Below are 22,365 nucleotides of genomic sequence, written 5' to 3' on the forward strand. Positions count from 1 at the left end.
CGGGTTTGTAATGAACATCGAGTCAATGTCACACGTCATTCTCGATATTATTAATGAGAAGGTGTGGTCTTTACTCTACGACAAGGGATTCGTTGCCATGCAAATGACCTGCGCTTCAAAAACTCTCAAGCGCGTGAGAACCCCTAATCATGACCACGAGGCTATTACCCCATTTGACTCTAGCCTCCCTAGCAACCAGGCTAATTTGGTTGCTTAGGTGACCTTGCTGGAGTCACTCAGCACTCCCTGGATATGAACTTTTGACTCCAGGGGTGGTAGTCAGCATCAAGCTACAAAAGAGGGTTTCAAGAGCTACAAAGGTCCCCGTTAAATGCATTATTAAAATAAAGCTGAGCTACTGGATCAGACAGTTGTTGGGTTCACTCCCCCTTCTCCCCTCACTCTGCTGCTGATCACGCCCACTTTGAGTGCATCATTTAAAAATGTGGTGATAGCTCAACTGTGCTGAAACACGGGGGTGCTGTTACCTTTTAAGGCTCAGTCATAAATTTCTCAGGCAAAGAAGGCCTGGTCGGATGTTAAGCTGGTGTGAAGGACTGCCCCACACAGATTTGCAATTGGTCATCTATGCAAATTCATCTTCCAAAGTTCACCAAATTTTAATCCTACATTAAATTTTCATAGGGAAATATCAGGCCGATCTCGCCGATCTCGCCGATTTCTGTTTGGATATCTATTTCACCGGCAGAATTTCACTGTGCAAGGGTGTGTGAGCCTTTAGACACAGTTCACAAACTTTTCAAACCCAATCACCCCATTTCATCTAATCATGGGGCAAAATTTGAACTATATCTTTTCTATTTTTCTAAACTTTTCTTTTTTTTTTTTTTTACTGATAACCACAATTAAATGATGAATTATAATAATTTTTGCTGCTTAACTTTGTGAGATGGATAGGCCTGTTTGTTTGCCCTAAATTCTTCAAAAGTAGGATTAAAGGAGGGCCATTATCCTGTTTTCAGCATCTCACTTTTGGTGATGTTTGGACTTGTGATGCCAACGCATTTTCAATTACATGTCAGCTCATGACAGTTTTGAATTAGTCACAGCTGTAATTGAGCAATAAATGGAATGATAATTTAATCAGTTGTCTAGAATGCTTATATTCTGTAATGTCCATAATCAAATGTTCCTGATAATTCAATTTTAAAAGGCAAACCATATGGTGCAGATAATTATCATGCTTATTTTCACAGGACATGCAAGTTTCAGGGGTGGAAGATGACAGCAGGGCTTTGAATATCATCATTCATAAGCCCACATCTAACCCCCATGCCAAGCCTGTCCCCATTCTGCAGGCCAACTTCATCTTCGCCGACCACATTCGCTGCATCATTGCCAAACAGCGACTGGCCAAGGGTCGCATCCAGGCCAGACGCATGAAAATGCAGAGGATAGCAGGTCAGTTCTTGGATTACAACCTGCCAGTTGTAAACCGTAACTTGCTGTTTGCTGCCAAATCCATAAACTGTATTTAAACAGCAACTTGTATAATTTTTTATTATTTTGCATTCTCTCAGCCCTCCCAGCTGTTGTGTAACATTGGGGAGGAGTTGCAGTGGGGTTATTTGAGTTAGACTTTAGTAATACTTAACAGTTCAGATTAAGCATAACATTTTTAAGATTAATGGATGTCAGATGCATAAGATTAATTGTCAGGATTACCTAGGGCATTACAAGGGGATTTTCTCTTTTCTTGGATTTGCTTTCATCAATCAATAATCTTATCAAGTTATTCTTAGTTTTAAAAATTTAGTGCACCCAAAAATGAAAATTCAGTCATCATTTGTTCGCCCTTATGTCGTTCTAAACCCATATGACTTTCTTTCCTTTGTGGAACACTTTTGTCTTTTGCATTGAATGTGAACTGGAGCTTTGAAGCTTCAAAAAGGATGCAAATAGATGTCTTCAGAAGTCATATGATGTCTAGATCATGAATGGATAATTATTTTATGTCTGATATTTTCACTGAATCATTTGATCCAGCTCACAGAATTCGTCTGAAAAGATATGACTCTAAAGATAGATTTATTGACGAATCGGTTGTCCTCTCATGACCATACCAAGGAGTCATTTGGATTACTTTTATGATATTTTTCTGGTGCTTTTGCAGCCTTTTTGAAGCTTGAAAGCTTCAGTCCCTATTACAGTGAATTGCATGGAGAACGAAAATCAGACACCTTTAGAACAATATTAGGGGGAGTAAATGATGACAGAATTTCCAGTTTTGGGTAAACTATTCCTTTAAGTAACAGGAGGAAAAGCTACAGAAACTAAATCAATATCTACATCTCTCTTTTATATCTTTCCTTCCTGTTCTTTCCATAAACATGCATCCTGCAGCTCTGTTGGACCTTCCTGTTCAGCCTTCCACTGAGGTACTGGGTTTCAGCCAGACATCTGTTGCATCATCTCAACTGCCTTTCCGCTTCTATGACCAGTCCAGACGAGGCCCAGTCTTTGCGTCTGTTGATAAAGTTCCAGGTAATTCTGTGAATGATTAAGAAGGCAATCACAGAAGATTAAGAGGCCAGCTGTAATCCAGAGTTAGACTGGAATGTTCCAAAGGCTTGTGCCAAGTCCTCAGATGTTTTATGCCATATTCTTCAGAACAATAATTATAAAAATATGACACCTTTCTCATTTTAAGCTAGACTTATGGCCCTAAACCACAAATTCTGCTTGAAAGCACACAAGTAAAAGGCTGTGTTTGGAATGGCATACTAACTACACTTACTGTTTCTGCATTATTTAGTATATTTAGAATACCAGATAACCTACTAATATTTTTTCTATGCTGTTTTCTATGTGTTGTGGGTATGTTTGATTGTGTATATGTTTATTGCTAAAGGTAATGAAAAACATGAATTTTAAAGCAAGCTGCTGTATAATTTCTACAAGATTTAAAAAATAAATGTAAGTGCTATTTTTAGGTCAACCTACTGATCTGCTATTTAAACTTATTAGTGGTGCTTGCGAAGCAATGCATCACTATTATAATCTTACATACTTATTAATATTAGTGATGCTTGCGAAGCTATTATTCTTCTTCCGTACACTTTTTCGGCACCTAATTCATCCCGCACCATTTGTCGTAGACCCACAAATGTGTCAAAATGGCCAACCTATTGAGGACACCTATGCAATGAATTTTCTACGGGATGGGGGGTACGGTGCACCCCTGGGTGGCGAAAAAACGTCTCAAAAAGTCCCATAGGGTACTATGGGAAATAATGGTTTTTCTACTATAAGTCAATGCAAGAATTTTGTGGATCATACCTTCCAATCAGAATGTCGTACATACATGGGGGCAGGCTCATTTCACTTGGGCTTTTGAGTATCCTCTTGGAAATGTTGTTGCCACACCCTAGCAACCAAACCCCATTAACTTCCATTCAGAATGGCTCAGAGCGATATCTTCGGATCAGAATGTCATACAGACTTCAGTGTTGGCTTGTTGGATTCAGGATAGCAAGGAGCCTTTTTAGTATTACCATAGCAACTGCCTAGCAACCAGGTGGGGTCACCCTAGTTACCGAACTGCAAAACACATATCTCTGCTCCAGAACATTGTAGAGATATTTGTGTTGGCTCATTTGACTCAGGCTAGCAAGGAGCCTTGTTATTATCACCCTAGCAACTGCCTAGCAACCAGGTGGGGTCACCCTAGCAACCGAGTAGCAAAACACATATTTCGGCACCAGAACTTTGTAGGGACTTTCGGGTTGGCTCATGTAATTCAGGCTGGCAAGTAGCCTTTTAAGTATCATCCTGGTAACTGCCTAGCAACCAAATGAGCTCACCCTTGAATCCAAGTATTTAAGTGCTAAAATATGCTTGTAACATGCTAAAACGTGTTAGCAATGCCTAGCTAAGTTCTAAAGCATGCTAGCAACACCATGATATATGCTAAAACATGCTATCTATCCATTTATCTATCTATAAGTCAGTCTTTCTGTCTGGAACTAACTAACTAACTAACTACTGTAATTAACTAACTAATTTTGAAATTAATTAAGCTTTCAAATCTTTTTTTAATATTTCAGACCAGGCTCTTTTAAGCCAACCTCAATGTTTGTCTACAAACTGTATTTGTCTAGTTCTGATTATTTTTCTTAATGTGTCACTATATTTCATTTTGGTTTTATAAGAAATTGTTCACAACATCAGAGGTTCATCTTTTAAAATAAGCTTTCGTTAATTTTTTTGTTGTTGTTTATTTCTCTTCTGCTTTTTCATTTGTTCAACCTATAACTTGATAGTGTAGAGAGAGAGAGAGAGACCACAATACTAAAAGGGGTTTGCTACCTCACTCTCCATTGAGATCTGCACAGAAATTGACAAATTTTCTCGCAAATTGCACATTCTAATTTTGTTTTCCTCAGAATTCTCTAGTGCTTCTCTAATTGCAGTTGTTCTTTGTCTTAGCCAGGTTTCTAGGTAATGCTTCCTGTCAGAAAATAAAACCCTTTTTTGGACTTCACATTTCTTCTTTTTTGTTTCTAAACCTGTGGGTAATTTACCGATTGGGTTTAATGTGAATTTAAATGAGATCACTTATCCCCAAACGTCTCTCAGTGCATTAGGTACATGTTGATAAGTGGATTGTTCACCCAAAAATGTAAAGTCTGTCATCATTTACTTACCCTCATTGTGGTTCCAAACCTATTTGACTTTCTTCTGTGGAACACAAAATGAGATGTAAGGCAGACTGTTAGGGACTGACCGCCTCAGTCACTTTCATTGTATGGAAAAGATTATGATGGTGCTGTCAGTTTTGCCTAACATAAAAGTGAGTAAATTATGAATTTTTCACTCATCATCAACATCAAATTTTTGGCAGCTTCGGCCTCTACTGAAGATCCAAACTAAAGTTGTCAATTTTTTCCTATGCTGTCAACAAAATTAGCACCAAAACACATCAAACCAGTTTTCTCAATATGTAAAAATGTATTGATATTTTGAGACTCAGGCTGGATTTAGGTGGCTCTTAATTTGACTAATGTGAGTTTTCTGTATAGAGAAGTGGATGACTAAGAATAGCCTCTCGGTTACTTTTGATGACGTGTTGTTGGTTCAGGTAAAAGGCATTGTGGTTCCCAGAACTCTTGGTCTAGTGCCAAGTGTTTTGAAAGACATGTTGTACACGAAGCCTGGCTCAATATTCATTTGGAGAAGGGTTTTGTCATTTGTGGCAACATTTAGAGATCTGAAATATTTGTATGCCAGAAATCAGGAAGTAAAGTTTCTATGAAGTGTGTTTGATAATTTTGTTTTCCATTTTATTGGATGGAGACAGTGATGGGAAAATAAGATTGGAACACTGTGACAATTCACTAGTTTTCTCTGTGAAGGATGCGTTAGCCAAATAAACAATTTTCAGTATCACTCAAAGCTTTACTTTTCAGCATAACACAAAACACACATGAACACTGCTGCATGCTTCACTCTCCCTAAGATGTTATTTCCCACAGGTGTCAATCCTTAACACTCTTCTTGTCCCGGCCTCGCTCTCCACAGATGTCGCTCGGCCAAGTCCACCCCACCACATTCCCCCATTGCCCAACTGAGGCCGGGGAACCACCTCGACCTAAAAAGGCTGGAGAGTGCCTCTGCGCAATATTTCAGCTCAAAGTGTTGCTGCTTCCGTATATCGCGTTGCATAGTCCACCAGAACCAACACAAAGCAATGCACGTGTGCCATCCTCTCTAATGGCCCGACGAGGTCCATACCTTTCGAAGGTGTTGTGGTTCCTGCCCAATTCTGTGATGAATCACTCCCAAATTCTTAGGTTTTGATGCCAGAAAATTAGACTTTATTATTAGAAATAACAAGCCGAGTCAGTCTGCAGAGCAACTGAAGCATCTCAGGGTTTTCGTTCATTTAAATACACATCCTCTAACAAGGTGGGGCTAATATATTCCAAACGTGTCACCATTATCCATCATCCTATTCTTTGACTCTGGTCTGATTATTTTAGGAAGTGGACAGGAGGCACCTGTGGAAGAGCCTCACCATATGTTTTCTCAGCAGTCATGAGAGCACCTGCACAGGCCTCTAAATAGACACACACGCACAGTAAACCGCATGTTTGACCGTCAGAAATAACTGTGGTACAAAACAACTATGTTTACATTGATTATACTTGATAAAAATATTCCACAAAGGGGACCTCGATTAACAGAAGGTGGCGTAATGGCGCTCTTGGGGTGGCTGGCAGAATCACCAGCTGACATTCACTGTATAAAGCACGCCACCTGTGAATGCCCGGCCTATAGAAATGGGCCATTAGACTGTTCACTGTCTTTTCCTCCCCTAAGTGACATGCCATCAGATTATATTGAGCCGTTTGGAATAACATTTCCCGACAGCTCTTCAGTACAAACAATTGGGTTGTATCCTCCTTTAAGTGTCCTGCATCTTTCAATACAACCAATCCTTGATAATTGAAAAATACGGATATGCAAGTACAATGTCTGGCTTGAGGCATTGACCATCAATCACTTTCACTTGGTCAAAAGCGTGCTGCAGTTTCTCGTCTTGTGTCTGCTCCAGAGGGAATCCTCTAAGGGCCCACCCTTACGTCCTCCTGACATGGAGCTGTTGTAGATGGCCCTGGCACTGCCTCTCCAGCCAGCGAAACACATCCACACACATTCCCTTCAGTAAAGTTGTAAATGCCGGCCAATTCCTACCCAAAATTTGTGGATGGGAGAGGCATGGACAAACTGCAGCCTCGACACTATGCTTTTGTCCCCGAAATTAAATAATGACCATCACCCAAAGGTCCTGGAAATGCACAGGTTCCCCGCAGCCCAAGCAGACTGGCCCAGACTTCACGCCCACACCCGTGGCAGTGGATTCACCAGCCTGTAGAGGAGAGCGGAGAGACTTTATAATGGCCCACGGGACTGGAGATCTGGTTTTGGGGTCAGAATTCCCCGTTTCTGGTGAATAGGAACAGGATGAGGGGAAGGAGGAGGGGAGGAGAGAGAGAGAGAGAGAGAGAGAGAGAGAGAGAGAGCTCACCAGCCCCCAAATATGCTGCCATATGGTCCTCAGCCAGATTGACCACACTGGACCCACTCCGCTGTCCCTTTCAGTAGCCGGGCGATAAATTGCTTCAGTACCACCAGATTGAGTATGTCCTCGGCATCACGATCTTTAGCCAGCATCCACCATTGGCAGCTGTCTCGGAGCTGCTGAGTAAATGCGAATGGGCCGCCGAGCTCGCTGAGCAGACGTTTTGCCGTTGTTGCTCTGTGCTTCGGCTGACCCGTTGCAGGATGGCTTTCTTCATACACCACTTCCAGGCTTCGGCTGTCTGCTCGAAGAGCTCGATGAAATCCACCAGGTCTTCCTGAGGTCCCATCTAGTTAAGAGTGATGTGCACCATGGCCATGGCTGGGTTCACCCTCCTGGTGTACCAAGCTCCGTATCACTTGCCGGTCCTCCACTTTAGCTTGAAGAGTGCCTGGAACCACTGCTCCTGTTCCATACGAAGCTCAAACAGAGTTTAGAGCTTGGTGGATACTGGTAAGGGTTTTGAACACTTTAGCCAGCGGAGGGGACTCCATGACGGCGTTTTCTTCCTCCTAATTTCAGGTTTTGGCACCACTGTGACAGTTCACTAGTGTTCTCTTTTTGAAGAAGGAAGCCGGAGCTGGATAAACAATCCACATAGTCTTTTTATTTGACACACTTTTCAGCATCACACAAAGCTTTTCTTTTCAGCATAAAACAAAACACACATCAACAATATACGTCTCTTTCTCTTCCCTCCGGCAGTTTGGATTGCCCTTTTATCCCTCTCCAGCTCTCACTGCAACACAAGACAGTTGTTAGAGGTGATTTTCCCACAGGTGTCCATCCTTACCACTCTTCCTCTCCCAGCCTCGCTCTCCACAGATGTCACTCGCTCACAACCACAAACACATTGCAGGCCAGACTCAAACCTTCATCACCCACATGAGCGCTACAGCTCAATATGTCTGAAGCACACATATTAACCACTACACCATGGTTCCAACTTTTTTTGTTGTTTCAAGCCTAATATAGAAATTGTGCCAGGACAAATCAGTGATTTTGCTATCAATGTCTAAGCAAGCTATGTTTGTGCTTCCAGGTTTTGCTGTTGCTCATGTTGCCCAGCACAGCACCACACCTGCCTCTTCCTCCTCAACCTCTTCTAGTGGCGGCAGTGGACCCTGCGACTCGCTTACAACCAGTAGTGCATCCACAAACTTTGCCACACAGAATCAAACAGGTAACACACACCAGACCTCCCCTTTTGCTCAACCATTAAGCCCATACACACATGCAGTGACTTCCAGCAACAAAAAAACCTGGTCTTATTCATTGTCAATGAGAGCTGGCAACTTCTGGCGACTAGATGTGGGCATGGTGAGCATTTAATTTTATGCAAACGAGGAATGACCTTTGAGAGCGACAACCAATAGCAGTGAAGACGGTGTCAATGGAGCTCACATCTGCCTCCTGTGAGATAATGAAGTCTAGTAGAAGTTTCTGTGAGCGAATTCACTGTTCTATATGATTTGTTGTAACCACATACATGGATATACTACAAAATAATGCATGGAAAAGAAATTGTTGCCAGTCTGATTGAGTTTGATTCGTTCATTGATAGTTCGTTCATCTTATTAATTATATGATGTAATGAGCACTGCTGCAGTTCATATAAAACACTCCATAGCAGAATGTTCATTTTTAGGGACAATAGAAATGATTCCTTGTCAAATTAGAATTAAATCGTAGTTATACTAGCAAAATGCCCCATCTGTGATCATATTTTCAAAAGACATGGCCAGTTGTGCAGTCCACCAATAACGTTAGAGTGACAGCAGTAGGAACACCCAATAGCAACTTCACAGTAAAGAGACTAGCAACATCAAGCAGTAAAGTCGCTGCATGTGTGTACGGAGCTTTACGCTTCCACTTCACTCAAGCTCACCCAGACATTTCTTCATACTGTTTGACTGAAATACTATAAAGCTGCACACGCTAATACACAAGCTTCAACTGAATTTGGGTATTTTAATATAATGCATTAATTTGTCCATAAAAATTTTTGCCATGAAAATGTATTTTGCTTAAAAAAAATATATATATATTATTTCAGTAACTGCTAATCTCTTGGGATTTTCAGTTTCTCCTCTCCCATTCTCCTCTGACCTCTGTCAATAATAAGCCGTTATCGCCACAGAACTGCCACTCGCTGGATGTTTTTTTGTTTTTTGCACAAATCTCTTTACACTCTAGAGACTATTGTGCATGAAAATCCCAGTTACAAAATTCTCAAACCAGCACGTCTGGCTCCAACAATCATGCCACGGTATCAATCACTGTGATCACATTTTTTCCCCATTCTGATGGTTAATGTGAACATTAACTGAAGCTCCTGACCCATATCTGCATGGTTTTATACATTACACTGCTGCCACATGATTGGCTTGTTAGATATTCACATGCATAAATAGATGTACAGGTTTACCTAACAAAGTGGCCGGTGTGTGTATATATTTTTAGTCCCTACAGCATTGGAATAATTAAACTGTGTTCCATTTGTATATTCACAGTAAACAATGCAGGTCATTTTGTCTCTCACAGCACAATATAATAGACAGCCTCTCTTCCAGTCAGTTGCCACCTGTTATAAAAACATTGGGATTTTTTTTTCCCTCATATTTTTATTTCTGTGGATTGTGTCTCCATTGTGGAATTAAATTGTTGTTCTGAAATTACTATCATAAAGCTTCCTAGCTAAATTCCTGATGATACATTTTCCACTGTAGATACACAAGTATATTCACTGATCATGTATATGCAGTATATGTAGTCAACGCTCTCTAAATAAATGAGGATTATGAACTTTCACTGCACTATTATAGATCATGTTTCAACTAATGTTCTGGCTTCAAAACAACTTAAGCTCTTTTGACAGCATTTGTGTCATCATGTTGATTACTACAAAAAAATAAAGACTTTTAACTTACAAAACTCGTGGTTACAGTAAGGCACTTACTGAATAGTATGAATAGGGTCAGTCCATAAGCATTAAAATACAGTTTAAAAAATATTGCCACAAGACCTAAGCATTATACGTGTTAACCAGTGGGGATTTCTTTAAGACTGCAAGGGAAGCTCAGCTTCCCCTATAATGTCAAAAAAATAATGGTCAAATATGTACTATTGTGTAAACAATTTATTGACTAAAAATGCGTTAGAACACGTTCATCTCGAAGACGAGTTTGTTCAGAATCAGCTACATTACATATAGCAGGTCGGCTGACTCGATTTACTTCTCATACATTCCCGTAGCGTCAGTGCATTTCCCTGTTGAAGCCGAGCGTCCATTGACTTCAATGGGGCTGCACTGAATAGTTTTTTTCAGTGCTCCGAAAATAGACGGTCATTGGATAAATGCTGCGATGATGTCCCGCACACGGACATTCAGCGTCTCTGGGGGTGAATGAGGAGTGGGCTGGCCCGGACTCCGGGCTTCCGCGTGATGATTGGAGGATCTGTCGAAAGACTGCATCTCCTTTTGATTGACAGCGAATCTGTACTATAAGAAGTCACTGAAGCTATTTCGCGCTCAGTCCCATCGCGGATTTCTCAAGTGTAGTCGAAAGACAAACTGCTGCAACCTATTTCTTTATATTTGTTTGGCTGAAATTGCTAGTCAATTTGCTTAATACATTTCACACAATTATACACCACATTCCTTGTTTCAGTTTTACCAAGTTTAATATATTTTGTTTTAGAGCGTTCGTTCGTTCATTCATTCATTCATACAGTAGGCTAGGCTAAGCGTCATGACGGGTGTAACTGCGCATACGATGGCAGACGGTGCTAATATTGTCGACCTGATTTTGGCGAAGCCATTTGAAAGTCTTCCTTACGAGGAAAAAATTAGAATTAAACAGCAGGGCAGATCAACACCTAAGATTGATTTAGTGCAAAAAATAGGGAAAAATAACAGGTCTTTTCAGCTCTCCTGGTATGACAAAGTTAGTTGGCTGACTGGAAGTGCTGTGACAAATAAAATGTACTGCTGGCCATGCCTCTTGATGAAACCATCTCACCGGATGTGTTGTTTGGTCAAAAGTGGGGTTTGGAGATCTGTCTAACTTTGACAGGGCATATAAAAGACATGAAAAGAGCAATGAACATGTGAGTGCATGTGCAAGATTAAGTTGCATGGGCAGGATCAGGGTTGAGCATGCAATCAATGAAGGTGCTCGCATTCAAGTGACTAAACATAATGAAACAGTCAAACAAAACAGGGCCTTCCTAAACCGCCTTATTGATGTAACATCCTTGCTTGGCCCGACAGGAGCTGTCATTTAGGGGACATGATGAGAGTAGTGAATCATCCAACAAGGGCCAAGTAACACAATGGGCCAAGGTCGTTTAAGCAGCCTAGCTCTGCTGGCCATTGAGAAGACACTGGTCAAGTCACTGGAAAAGACGCCTAGTTGGTACGACAGAGTCACTGTGCATTTTCTCGAAAAGGAACGTAGGGCAGAATTTACTTTTAAATAAGTTTATAATGTAGGCCGAAAATGAGCTTCCCCTCTTTGAAAGACCAGCAGCCGCCACTGGTGTTAACTAGGGCTATCATTTTACATGTTAATTTAGTGTGATTTTATTATATAAAATTAACACGTTAAAAACATTTATACAATTAATCATGCCCCTGTCCTGCATGTAAATTCAGTAATAAGAAAAGTTCCTACCACTGAAGCAATTCAAGCTTGACCACCTTGATGCAGTAGGGGGCAGTCAACGTGCCAGCTGTACAGGCAACACGCCTCGTCAAACCCACAAGCAGGCAGCTTACATCCTTCCACAGACACGCTTTTGCGCTCAAAGGCAGCTGGATGGAGCACAACAGAATGCAGGGATTTCAAGATACGTTTTTCATAGTTTCAATCTACATTTAACTTGACACAGCGTCGTGAAACTACAGTGCTTGTAACTAGAGGTGCTGAAAAGTGAAACGTGACACAACCAAAATGAGATGCTCCAAAAGCACCCATCTGATGAATGAGTATAGAACAACAATTAAAACGTGTGTGTGTGTGTGCATGATGTAATGTAATTGAATTGTCTGAATTTATATTATTATACAGTATGTATAATTATTTTAATTATTATATTGTAAATGACTGTAATCTGATCTGATGTAATCTGGTAAACACCGTAACGGCAGTCAATTCCTGGTTTCATCACACTATAGTCATGTTAGAACATAATTATTTAGCATCTTGCGGCTATACTTTTGGAACCGTGTATATTTTAACATTTATGTTAACATTCACTTTCATTCTAAATGCCCTACTGGATAAAATTCTCTGTTAAGTAATGATCAAATAGATCTTTAAGTGGTAAACTGTTTTACAACTACCAGCTAAATATTACCCCAAACAACCTCTTAGGAATTGATGTGATTGCTGAGTAGCCATCTTAAGGAATGAACTTCTCTGGGTAGCTGTTTTCACCTCTGAAAGGCTGTTATTAATCAGTGCTGGGCCCAGAGCCAGTTGGCTGCTCTGTCTCTCTCCTACACTGCATCTCTGAACAGATCGCTGGTGGTCAGGTGTGATTTTGGAAAAACCTGAAAGCACGCAAAATTTTCAAACCACAAAGCCCTGGAACCATTCTGGTGGTTGACTTCTCTGAACAGAGCAGTAGAATCTTGTGGCCTCTGTGAAGTCTCCCACAGATTTCTGTCTGTATGACGGGGGCGATTCACTAATACGGTCATAGGCTTTTTTCCCTCCCTCTTTCATTATGTATCTCTCTTCCTTTTATTCTCTGACTCACTATAAAGATCTGTTTGAATTAGAGTGACCTTTTTGGGGTTTGTCTGAAGTGAAACAGTTCATTTAACTGTTCATGCATCATTTAACAAACTCTTTAAATTTAAAAGCCTGCTTATGATTCTATTCAGTGAAGACACATGATCTAGAAGTTTAAAGACCGTGTTTGGATAAGGAGTACTGTCACAGCTACAAAACCCAAAGTGAAGTAGTGTGAGCCAACCACATTGAGTGTTGGTTAATGCTTCATTGGTTTTTGAAGAGGAGTTCTTAGAAACAGCAGCCACGGCAGCAGATGACGTGTTGTTTTGAAGGTGTGGATTTGTGGCGAGACATGTTCATGTACCATCATAACAGACACGTACTGTATATAAATGTGAACACACCTTTGCATCATGTAAAGAAAAATTCCACATGAAATCAAATTGACCCTATTAACTTTCTATTCACTTTTTTTAAAGGTGCTATATGTAATATTTTTTCTGTACTAAATCATAAAATCACCATAATATGTCATTAGAGAATTAGGAAACATGCTAAGTTGAAACACTGGCTTCTCCGATAACAATGCTACAGCCAGTATAGTCTACTTCGAAGTTTCCATTCTGAGCCTGAATTTCTGTTTGTTTTGGCCTGTGTGACCCCGCCCACTGTCCACTCACCAATAGTATTTTGACACCACCGGGTTGCCAGATTTAACAAGTTTGCAGGCAAACACAACCGCATACTGCAGCCATGGAAGCCAGCAATCAAACTGCATCAGATATAACAGATTCCACCCTACCTAAAAAGCCTCACCATCCATCTAAAAACCACCATGACCAGTGGCGTAGTAAAACGAGGATAAATAATGGAGATGCCTTTGGAAGATGGAGACAGCTTAAAGCCCAGAGATCCTTTAAAACGGATGCTGAGTTGGCTAATTTGCATGTCAGCTTCTGACAACCCACATGAGCTTCGATTCTGGGACGGGGCAGACAACTCTCCGATATTTTGAATTTGAATTTACTTGTTTTTAATCTTACATATAGCACCTTTAAAACATGTTCCTGGTCTTATTGTGCACAATTCATCTGCACATTATTCCACAGAAATAAGATCTTTAATCAAAATGTAAAAACTTGCTCTGTCTCTAAAATGACAGTTGCCAGCTAGGCCGTTTGGGCTGGGAAAATATTTTGGACCAATAGACAAATGGCTATTTAGGCATTGTTTTTAGCTACTTTTGTAGGAAATGCAGCCTTTCTTGCCAATAGTAATACAACTGTAATTTAATGCTTATTAATGTTAAGGCAGTAATGGTTATGATAATTATAGCAAATAATACTAGATTTGAAAAAAGAAGCATTATTATTGGAATATGTTTTGATGCTATTAAGGGTAAACCCAACCTTAAAGGTAAATTAAATAAATAAAAAATAAAAAAAAATGTTGGTTATAGTGAGGCACTTACAATGGAAATGAATGGGGCTAGTTTTTAGAGGGTTTAAAAGCAGAAATGTGAAGCTTATTATTTTTATATAAACACTTTGTTTCTTCTGTGACAACTTGTATTATTTGAGCTGTAAAGTTTACATTGCTTAAATACAAATTTGACATTACATCATCATGGCAACAGAGTTATAAATATGTTTAACTTTTATATTTTTTTATCTTCACTTTTTTATTATGCTAAAATCATGTTAACACACATATTGTTTATGCCTTGTGGCTACACTTTTATAGTATTTTAAAATGTATAGATTAGCCCCATTTACTTTCATTTTAAGTGCCTCACTTAACTTATTCACTAACCACCCACCAAGCCGTAATACATTTTTGTTGTACTCAACATTATGCCACAAAAACTGTAGATTGAACTTAACATGTATTGAACCCAGAATATTCCTCAGGGTAGCCCATGTTTGCTCATTGAAGTGCCGGTACCGTGTCCTGCTCCCCTGAAGCGTTCAGGATCTGACCGCAAAACACTCAGGGGACACCCCCGTCCATGTGCTCCAATACAGCTGTTTTCAGGTGTATCTGTGTGTGCACATGTCTTTGGAGTTCAGGAAATGTTTAAGAGGGGATGTGGCTAATTCAACAACTAAGTCTGGGGAAGTTCCAGAATGGCTAAAATCCTTTACAGCACTTTTAAGCCTCCCATCCTGGTCAACAAGCCGCCTAAAAAGTGGGAGTAAAAGGGGAGTATTCCTCCACAATCAATCACCATCTCTCATTCAGGTCTGGCTCCATTCTGCTATGAAAGGCCACAGTCAGATCCTCTGCGCCCATATTTTTCATGTTATATTGTCATAGAAGTATAGTTCCTTTCTACTTGAATGGGAAAGACTGAAATCTCCAAAACAGTTGGTCAAGATTACAATCAACATTTTCCAATCAGCAGTAAAATCTGACTACAATATTGTTATAAACTATAAAATAATTGAGCTTGGATCACAAAAAAAAACATTTTATTTGTCCAGCTAATGCGCATGAGCGTTCTTGAGCGAACAATTGGCTTTTTTTAAATCTTAGCTAGGACTTCCATTCATACAATCGCCATATTAGCATTACAATTTATCCCACTTCATAAGTATATCATTGACCCGTCTCATCTGTTTCTGGGAAGGTCCACTTTTCACAGTCCAAACAGTGTTTAAAAGAGTCAAACTATTGTGACAAGCTGTTTATTTTTTCCATTTAGATTTTATTTTGGGTCCTTTGCCTCTTCTCTTGAACAAATAGATAGTGACGAGTGACAGGAATTCAGTAGGAGTGAAAATCAGGACATGTTGCAGGCTGAACCTGTGTGACCTGCATGATCACCAAGGCTCAACATCTCTGGAGCATGTGTGCCAACCAAATGTCACTTCTCGGATGAGCAAATTAGTTTTAATTAAGATGTTCCCATAAGCCTCCTGTTTTGTTTGCTCATGTAGATAGGAAAGGGTGTGCTTTGCATGTTATACTAGCTGGTAATCTACTTTGTGCTTGTGTATCTCTCTGTCTTGTCATGTAACATTAGTACAACCTGTAGGTTTAGCTCCATGCACCTTTCGTATTAGATGCTAAATGCATTTGGCTGTAGGATGTATTCCAATGTTTATCTTTTGATTTGTCCCTCTGTTCTCTAGTCAGGTCTGGCAGAAAAGGCCGGAGGTGCGTGTTTTCTCTGTCAGAGGATGACAGACACGGTGGAGAGTGGGTTTAGAGCACCATGCACACGTAACAGGCATGTCCGTGTGACCCTTTTACTTAGATTGACTACGCGGAATACCCATCCCACATAGTTTTGTGCTACTAAACAAAGACAATTACTAAATTAGCTTTTGTGCATGTGTGACCTTTGTAAGCTTGGTTTAATGCAACTTCCCAGGAAATAAATGGCAATAGTGGATTTAATTTAAGTGTATTCATACAGGATCAGTTTTGACACAGCTGCTCATTGTTTATTGTTATAAAATATATGAAAAATAGGAATAAAATATTCATCAAAAATATGAAAAAACACAAATGAACATTGAGAAATTATATAGTGACCAAAAAAATATTTGGATATCTTTGGATAAATTACAAATCTACCTTTATCAATGATATCTGTATTAAATATGTATTAAATGCATTATAGACAGACAGACAGACAGACATTTTTTTTTTTTTTTTTTTTTTTACCATTTAAAGCAAAAGCCTTTAAATAAAAGCTTTGTTTATTGAAGACCATGAAAAATGTACTCTTACAAATACCGGTCACTTTGACACACCTGAAAGTAAATGTAAATATCTGTTTAAAATACTTCAAAACTTCTCTTTGAAAGTGCATGGCATTTATTAGCAAGTGTGGCAAAACATTATTCCAAAGCACCAATGAATGAATCACACCCCAGAGAGAGAAAGAACTTTCTATATCCTGTTTTTCAGCTTCACCCATTTATAACTTCACCTTTTCAGTTCAATACCACTCTGCCACTCAGGTTCCTCCATTTTGATTATCATTCATGATCTTTGCAGACAGCTTCTTACCAGAAAGGCTTTACATGCATCTGACTCACTGTCATGTCATTCTTGACATGTCTTCTCCCACTCCTCCCACTTCACTCATACGTTTAATTCATAAGCATTTCTATTTACTTTATGGCAATAGTTTTAACATGCTCAGCTGTCTCCACCCCTCGCCAATATCAGAGATTTAACTCTCACACCAGTTAACTCTCTAGCACAGCACACAAATATACATTACGAGCCACCTCACAAAGTTGTATTTCTCCTAAATTGCATGGATGGAATCAGTGTCCAAATTTACATTTTGTAATAAGAGGGCAATATTTGCCCCCTGATGTCGATTTCCGAAGCCATTTCTTTTTTTTTTTTATCTTTTGAGGGCTGTTTATTACTATTTCAGAACACTGTGGGGGGAATTCTCTAAGAATGAATGGTGAATTCCCAGCAACTCACTAAAGAAATTATGCAAATCAGGCAAAAGCGCAAACACGGCCACAAAATCTGTGCCGAACGGAATTTGCACGGTGCTATTCCAGTCTTGCAGACCGGTTCTGAGAGCTATGTAGCAGAGAATGCAACAGACCAGACGCAATCCACACACTCTGCCGGGACTGTACAGCATCACTACACTGAATCATCCCCTTATCATACACAGATGCCTGAATCATCCCCTTATCATGCCGAAAGTGCACTTGCAAATGCTCTTCATCATTTGATCATTGTTTGATAAATTATTGTTTTAAGTGAAAAAAACATTTACTGCCTGCTTTCCTTGGGGGTAATAGCATGATATTTATTGCGCCGGGTAAAATGTTTTTTAATGAAGTGCAAGCTATAGTGAGCCTAATTAAATAGAAAGGAGGCATGATTGCATGGAAAGGAACGAAAACAACTTCTTTAAAGACACAGCACTGTTTCAGCGCTGATTGCGCCTGCTCAAACCAGATTGTGGGTGGTTAGTGAATAAGTTTCGTTCAATGTAATGTTCAAATAAATTCTTAAAATGAAATTTTAAGAAATCCATCACATTTTTTGGTGACATTTTCTCACTTTTGGTGGCATTTTTTGCCCCAAGCCCTGCCTAATTGCAGACCCAGGATGGGGTGCAGCTTGCCCTTTGCTTGCTTTGCCGCTTGATTTGATTAGATGATGCTGCATGTGTGTCTTTGCTCATCACCCTCCTCCACAAGTCAGGAGGGGCATATCTGGATCTGACTAACCCTGCTTTTCCTGTTTCAGGACTCGCCCTGGCACCTAGCCTCACTCCTACGCCGCAACCCACCATCTCTCTCCTGTCTGACAATGATGCAGAGACGCTAAGTGTAGACTCCCTGACCCTGCTGCCCCCTGCTGATCCACCTCGCCTGCGCTCCTTCAGCACCCAGTCCTCCGTTCAGGACGATGCATCTGTGGACTTGGACAATACACCGGCTGCCACGCAAATGGAAGATGGAAGCACGGGGGCAGTAGATAAACAGCATCAAAAGGACAAGAATGACATTTCAGTCATACTTGAAGAACATGAACCATTTCCTGAGTCTGGACCATCTGAATCTGAGCCTCTTAGTGGTGATACAAGGGAGGATCCCATGATTCAGCCTAAGACAGGTAAACCTGACCTGGAGGAGGAGACAGCCATAGACTGATAGATCTAATCCAAAACAGCCCTCAGACTGGAGAGCAATAGTACAAAAACTCAAAGCCTGAATGATCAAATTTGGCCATATTATTAAAACAAGAAATAATTTTTATGTCAGTTAGTCTGTGCTGTTTCAGAAATGTGAATTAAGCATGACTGATTCCTCACACATTAACTCGTCGTGTTCTGGTTTTGCACAAGCTAGTAAATCTAGTTTGCACATGCTTTTGGCATTAGTGATTCAGGCCCAAGTTTAATCTATATGTAGGCAACCGATTGTTCCAACACCTTATTCTGTTGCTTTATTAAATATGTATTAAATCCATTATAGACAGAGACTATTATTTAACCATTAATTTGGTGGTTCCAAATACTTTGCTTTACATGTAGACCATGATGAATTTCAAAGGACAATAGCATTCTCCGAAGACAAGGACATTATTGATTGTCACGAGTTCTGCTATTAGCACAGCATTTTTCAGTGTGTATCATTCTTTCTGGGATGGTGCTGAAAGTGTGTGTGTGTGTGTGTGTGTGTGTGTGTGTGTGTGTGTGTGTGTGTGTGTGTGTGTGTGTGTGTGTGTGTGTGTGTGTGTGTGTGTGTGTGTGTGTAATTGAGAGTTTTTTGTGTATTTGTGGTTTTATGATACTGAGCAGGAGATGAAAGGATGTGTATATATAAATATTCATCTGATTGGGTTAGTGGGGAATGCCCACTTCATTTTACCAGTCTTAACACTGAGGAATGTACAAAGACTTCTTGGTCTGTCCAGCGGTGCTCTTTTCTGAAGGTATATTTGATTTTGACTGAACATTCATTTGCACTTTAACAGCGGGTTTAAAAAAAAAAAAAGCCTTGTCTTAATCCTTGAAGATTTTGAGGAAAATGTTTGCTTAACTAAACTCTTTTTAAAGAATCAGTTTGTTTAAAACCATTCACATCATTAGTGCTGAAATACCCTGATCATCGGTCTACCTTTTGAATGAAAAAGCTGTCACGCATGTCAGTCTTTGTGTAAAAGTTTTTTACCCCTTTTTTTCTTTTTGTCATGTAAAGGAGCATGAGGTCATTTAAGGTGTTCCACTCCTACGTGTTTGTCACTGCCATTTAGGATTACCTTCACTTTCTGTTCTGGAACATTCTGGAATCTGCAGACACAGGGTGAATAAACCTGTTCTCTTTTATGTATGTTTTATATACTTGGAAGTGGCCTCTGCTTATTTTCAAGCTGAAGCGAGTTAATCCTTTAATACTCTTAATATTCTATAGAGCATCATGAGCTTATACTGGACACACACAGTCAAAGCTATGTGTGATGTATTTGTGGTAAAATGTTACTTTTGTGTGCTAGAACTTATATTAACTCATTTATTTCAATTACAGATTCAAGTAGTTTGATTATTAATGGACTGAAATTAAAAATACATTTTCGGTTTCTAGACAGCAAGTCATAGAAAGGGGTGGGCATATCTTTTTCATTGTTGCCAATGCAAATGTTTGGTAGCTATGACTGGGTGCTTCTCTCTGCTAGAAAAACACCCAAATTGGAGCTTTATTGGCTGAGTTTGTAAAATATTAAAGCAATACAATTAAGTCTGCTTATTTCAGTATTTTGAGGTTAAATTCATTATTGAAATGGATGCGATGTACAGAGTGTATAGCTTTCTTTAGATCTGTGAATTTACCAACAGGAACTATCAAGGTCATGCAATAAATTATTCTGATGTAGACTTTGGTCTTGTCGCCTTGTTTTCCCTTCTTTTAAATTTTGATCAAGTTCTGTGCATGATCAAGGGCTCTTAAATCTGCCATCTTCTTTCACAATTTTTATCTGTAGTAGTTGTAAAAACTTCCAAAATGTCTGTTCTGGAGAGATATTTTAAAAGCTTATTAAATTCCTTATGGTCATCATTCCTTGGAATACTTTGGTTTCTCTGAATTTGGGTCTCAGAAGAATGCTGATCTGGATGGAATCCAGTTTCAAGTCAAGCTTTAAGTCAAAAATAAGTCTGGAAATAAAATGTGTATTTTATTAGAAAATGAAATAAAAACAATAAATACTACTGGGATATAGACTAAACTAGTTCTCTTGGAAACTGCAGTTGAGGAAATTGCAGTGAAAAGTGTCTGTTTATTTGGAAGTTAGATTCTTCACCTCTTAGATTTCCCCATGAATCACATTAAACATTGTGCCTTACACTCACTCCCAGAATAATAAGAGAATGTTTTTGTTGCTTGACCAGAAACCAGGCCAAGGGATCACTGCAGTTACATTTATATATTACCATTTATTCTTAAGTCATTAGAAGTTTCCCAGAGAATTCTCATGAAATTGACCCCCCACCCTTTTGTGTATATTAAACAGAAAAGTGGCCAGTTAGGAGGAAAAAAGCACCAGACATGTTCCTGTATTCTGTTGTGTCAGAACAATGTACTCAAGGGTCCCACTTCTGCTTAACATGAGATCATCTTTGAATGAAAAATGAATATCACAAAATGCTGCGAACTAGTTTTGATTTGTTGATAAGCATTCCGGGGAAAGTTAGGCACTTGAGATCATGCACTTGTAATTCGATTTGATAAAAGTATCTTCTAAATGAATAAACACACTTTTATATATATATATATATATATATATATATATATATATATATATATATATATATATATATATATATATATATATATATATATATATATATATATATATATATATATATATATATATATATATATATATATATACACACACACACACACACTGGCAGCCAAAATTTTGTAATAATGTACAGATTTTTTAAAGAAATAGGTACTTTTATTCACCAAAGTTGCACTCACTTGATCAGAAAGAATATTCAGGACATTAATAATGTGAAAAATTATTCCAATTTGGAAAAAAAAGAACTACTTAAACTACTTCAAAGAGTTCTCGTAAAAAAAATCCTCCACATGCAGCAATGACAGCTTTGCAGATACTTGGCATTTTGGCTGTCAGTTTGATACTCAGGTGACATTTCACCCCACACTTCCTGTAGCACTTGCCATAGATGTGGCTGTCTTGTCGGACACTTCCCCCACACCTTACTGTCTACATGATCTTCGCAAAAGCTCAATGGGGTTAAGATCCATAACATTCTTTTCCAATTATCTGTTGTCCAATGTCTGTGGTAAATGGTCTGCACAAAGTTAGAGGTTACCAAAGTGCTTTATACTGTGTCCCAATCACCCATTCACACACACATTCACACACATACACCAATGGCCACAGAGCTGCCATGCAAGGCACTAGCCTGCCATTGGGAGCAACTTGGGGTTCAGTGTCTTGCCCAAGGACACTTTGCGTGTGGAGTCATGTGGGCCAGGAATCGAACCACCAACCCTGCGATTGGCAGCCAACCGCTCTACCACCTGAGCCACAGCCCCATGTTGAGCAGGTAGAATTCAATGAAGCTGTCAGCTGAGGATCTATTGTGAGGCATCTATTTCTCAAACTAGTGACTGATGTATTTATCCTCTTGTTTAGTTGCACATCTGGCCTTCCACATCTCTTTCTGTCCTTGTTCGAGCCAGTTGTCCTTTGCTTTTGAAGACTGTAGTGTATGCCTTTGTATGAAATCTTTGTTTTTTTTTTGTCAATTTCAAGCATTGTATAGCCTTCATTCCTCTAAACAATGATTGACTGATGAGTTTCTAGAGGAAGATGTTTTTCTTTTGCCATTTTTGACCTAATATTGACCTAATATTGACCTTAAGACATGCCAGTTTATTGCATAATGTGGCAACTCAAAAACAAGCACAAAGACAATGTTAAGCTTCATTTAATGAACCAAATAACTTTCAACTGTTTTTGATATAATGGCCAGTGATTTTCTAGTAC

General features: G+C 39.3%; 1 protein-coding gene across 3 annotated transcripts in view; it reads left to right on the forward strand.

The window, feature by feature from the left end:
- The window catches only part of LOC127652830 (protein CLEC16A-like), an 86,961-nt gene extending 65,933 nt beyond the window's left edge, over positions 1–21,028 (forward strand). For 2 of the 3 annotated variants that reach the window (XM_052139232.1, XM_052139233.1), the window contains exons 20-23: positions 1,218–1,422; positions 2,365–2,505; positions 8,148–8,288; positions 18,088–21,028. In XM_052139232.1, the coding sequence (XP_051995192.1) occupies positions 1,218–1,422; positions 2,365–2,505; positions 8,148–8,288; positions 18,088–18,494 (894 nt within the window). In that variant the 3' untranslated portion in view covers positions 18,495–21,028. The remainder of the gene's footprint in view (positions 1–1,217; positions 1,423–2,364; positions 2,506–8,147; positions 8,289–18,087) is intronic. The other variant, XM_052139234.1, reaches the window with a different exon arrangement.
- The last annotated feature ends 1,337 nt before the right edge of the window (positions 21,029–22,365 follow it).

The sequence above is a fragment of the Xyrauchen texanus genome, chromosome 12 (assembly GCF_025860055.1).
Source record: "Xyrauchen texanus isolate HMW12.3.18 chromosome 12, RBS_HiC_50CHRs, whole genome shotgun sequence".
NCBI lineage: Eukaryota > Metazoa > Chordata > Actinopteri > Cypriniformes > Catostomidae > Xyrauchen > Xyrauchen texanus.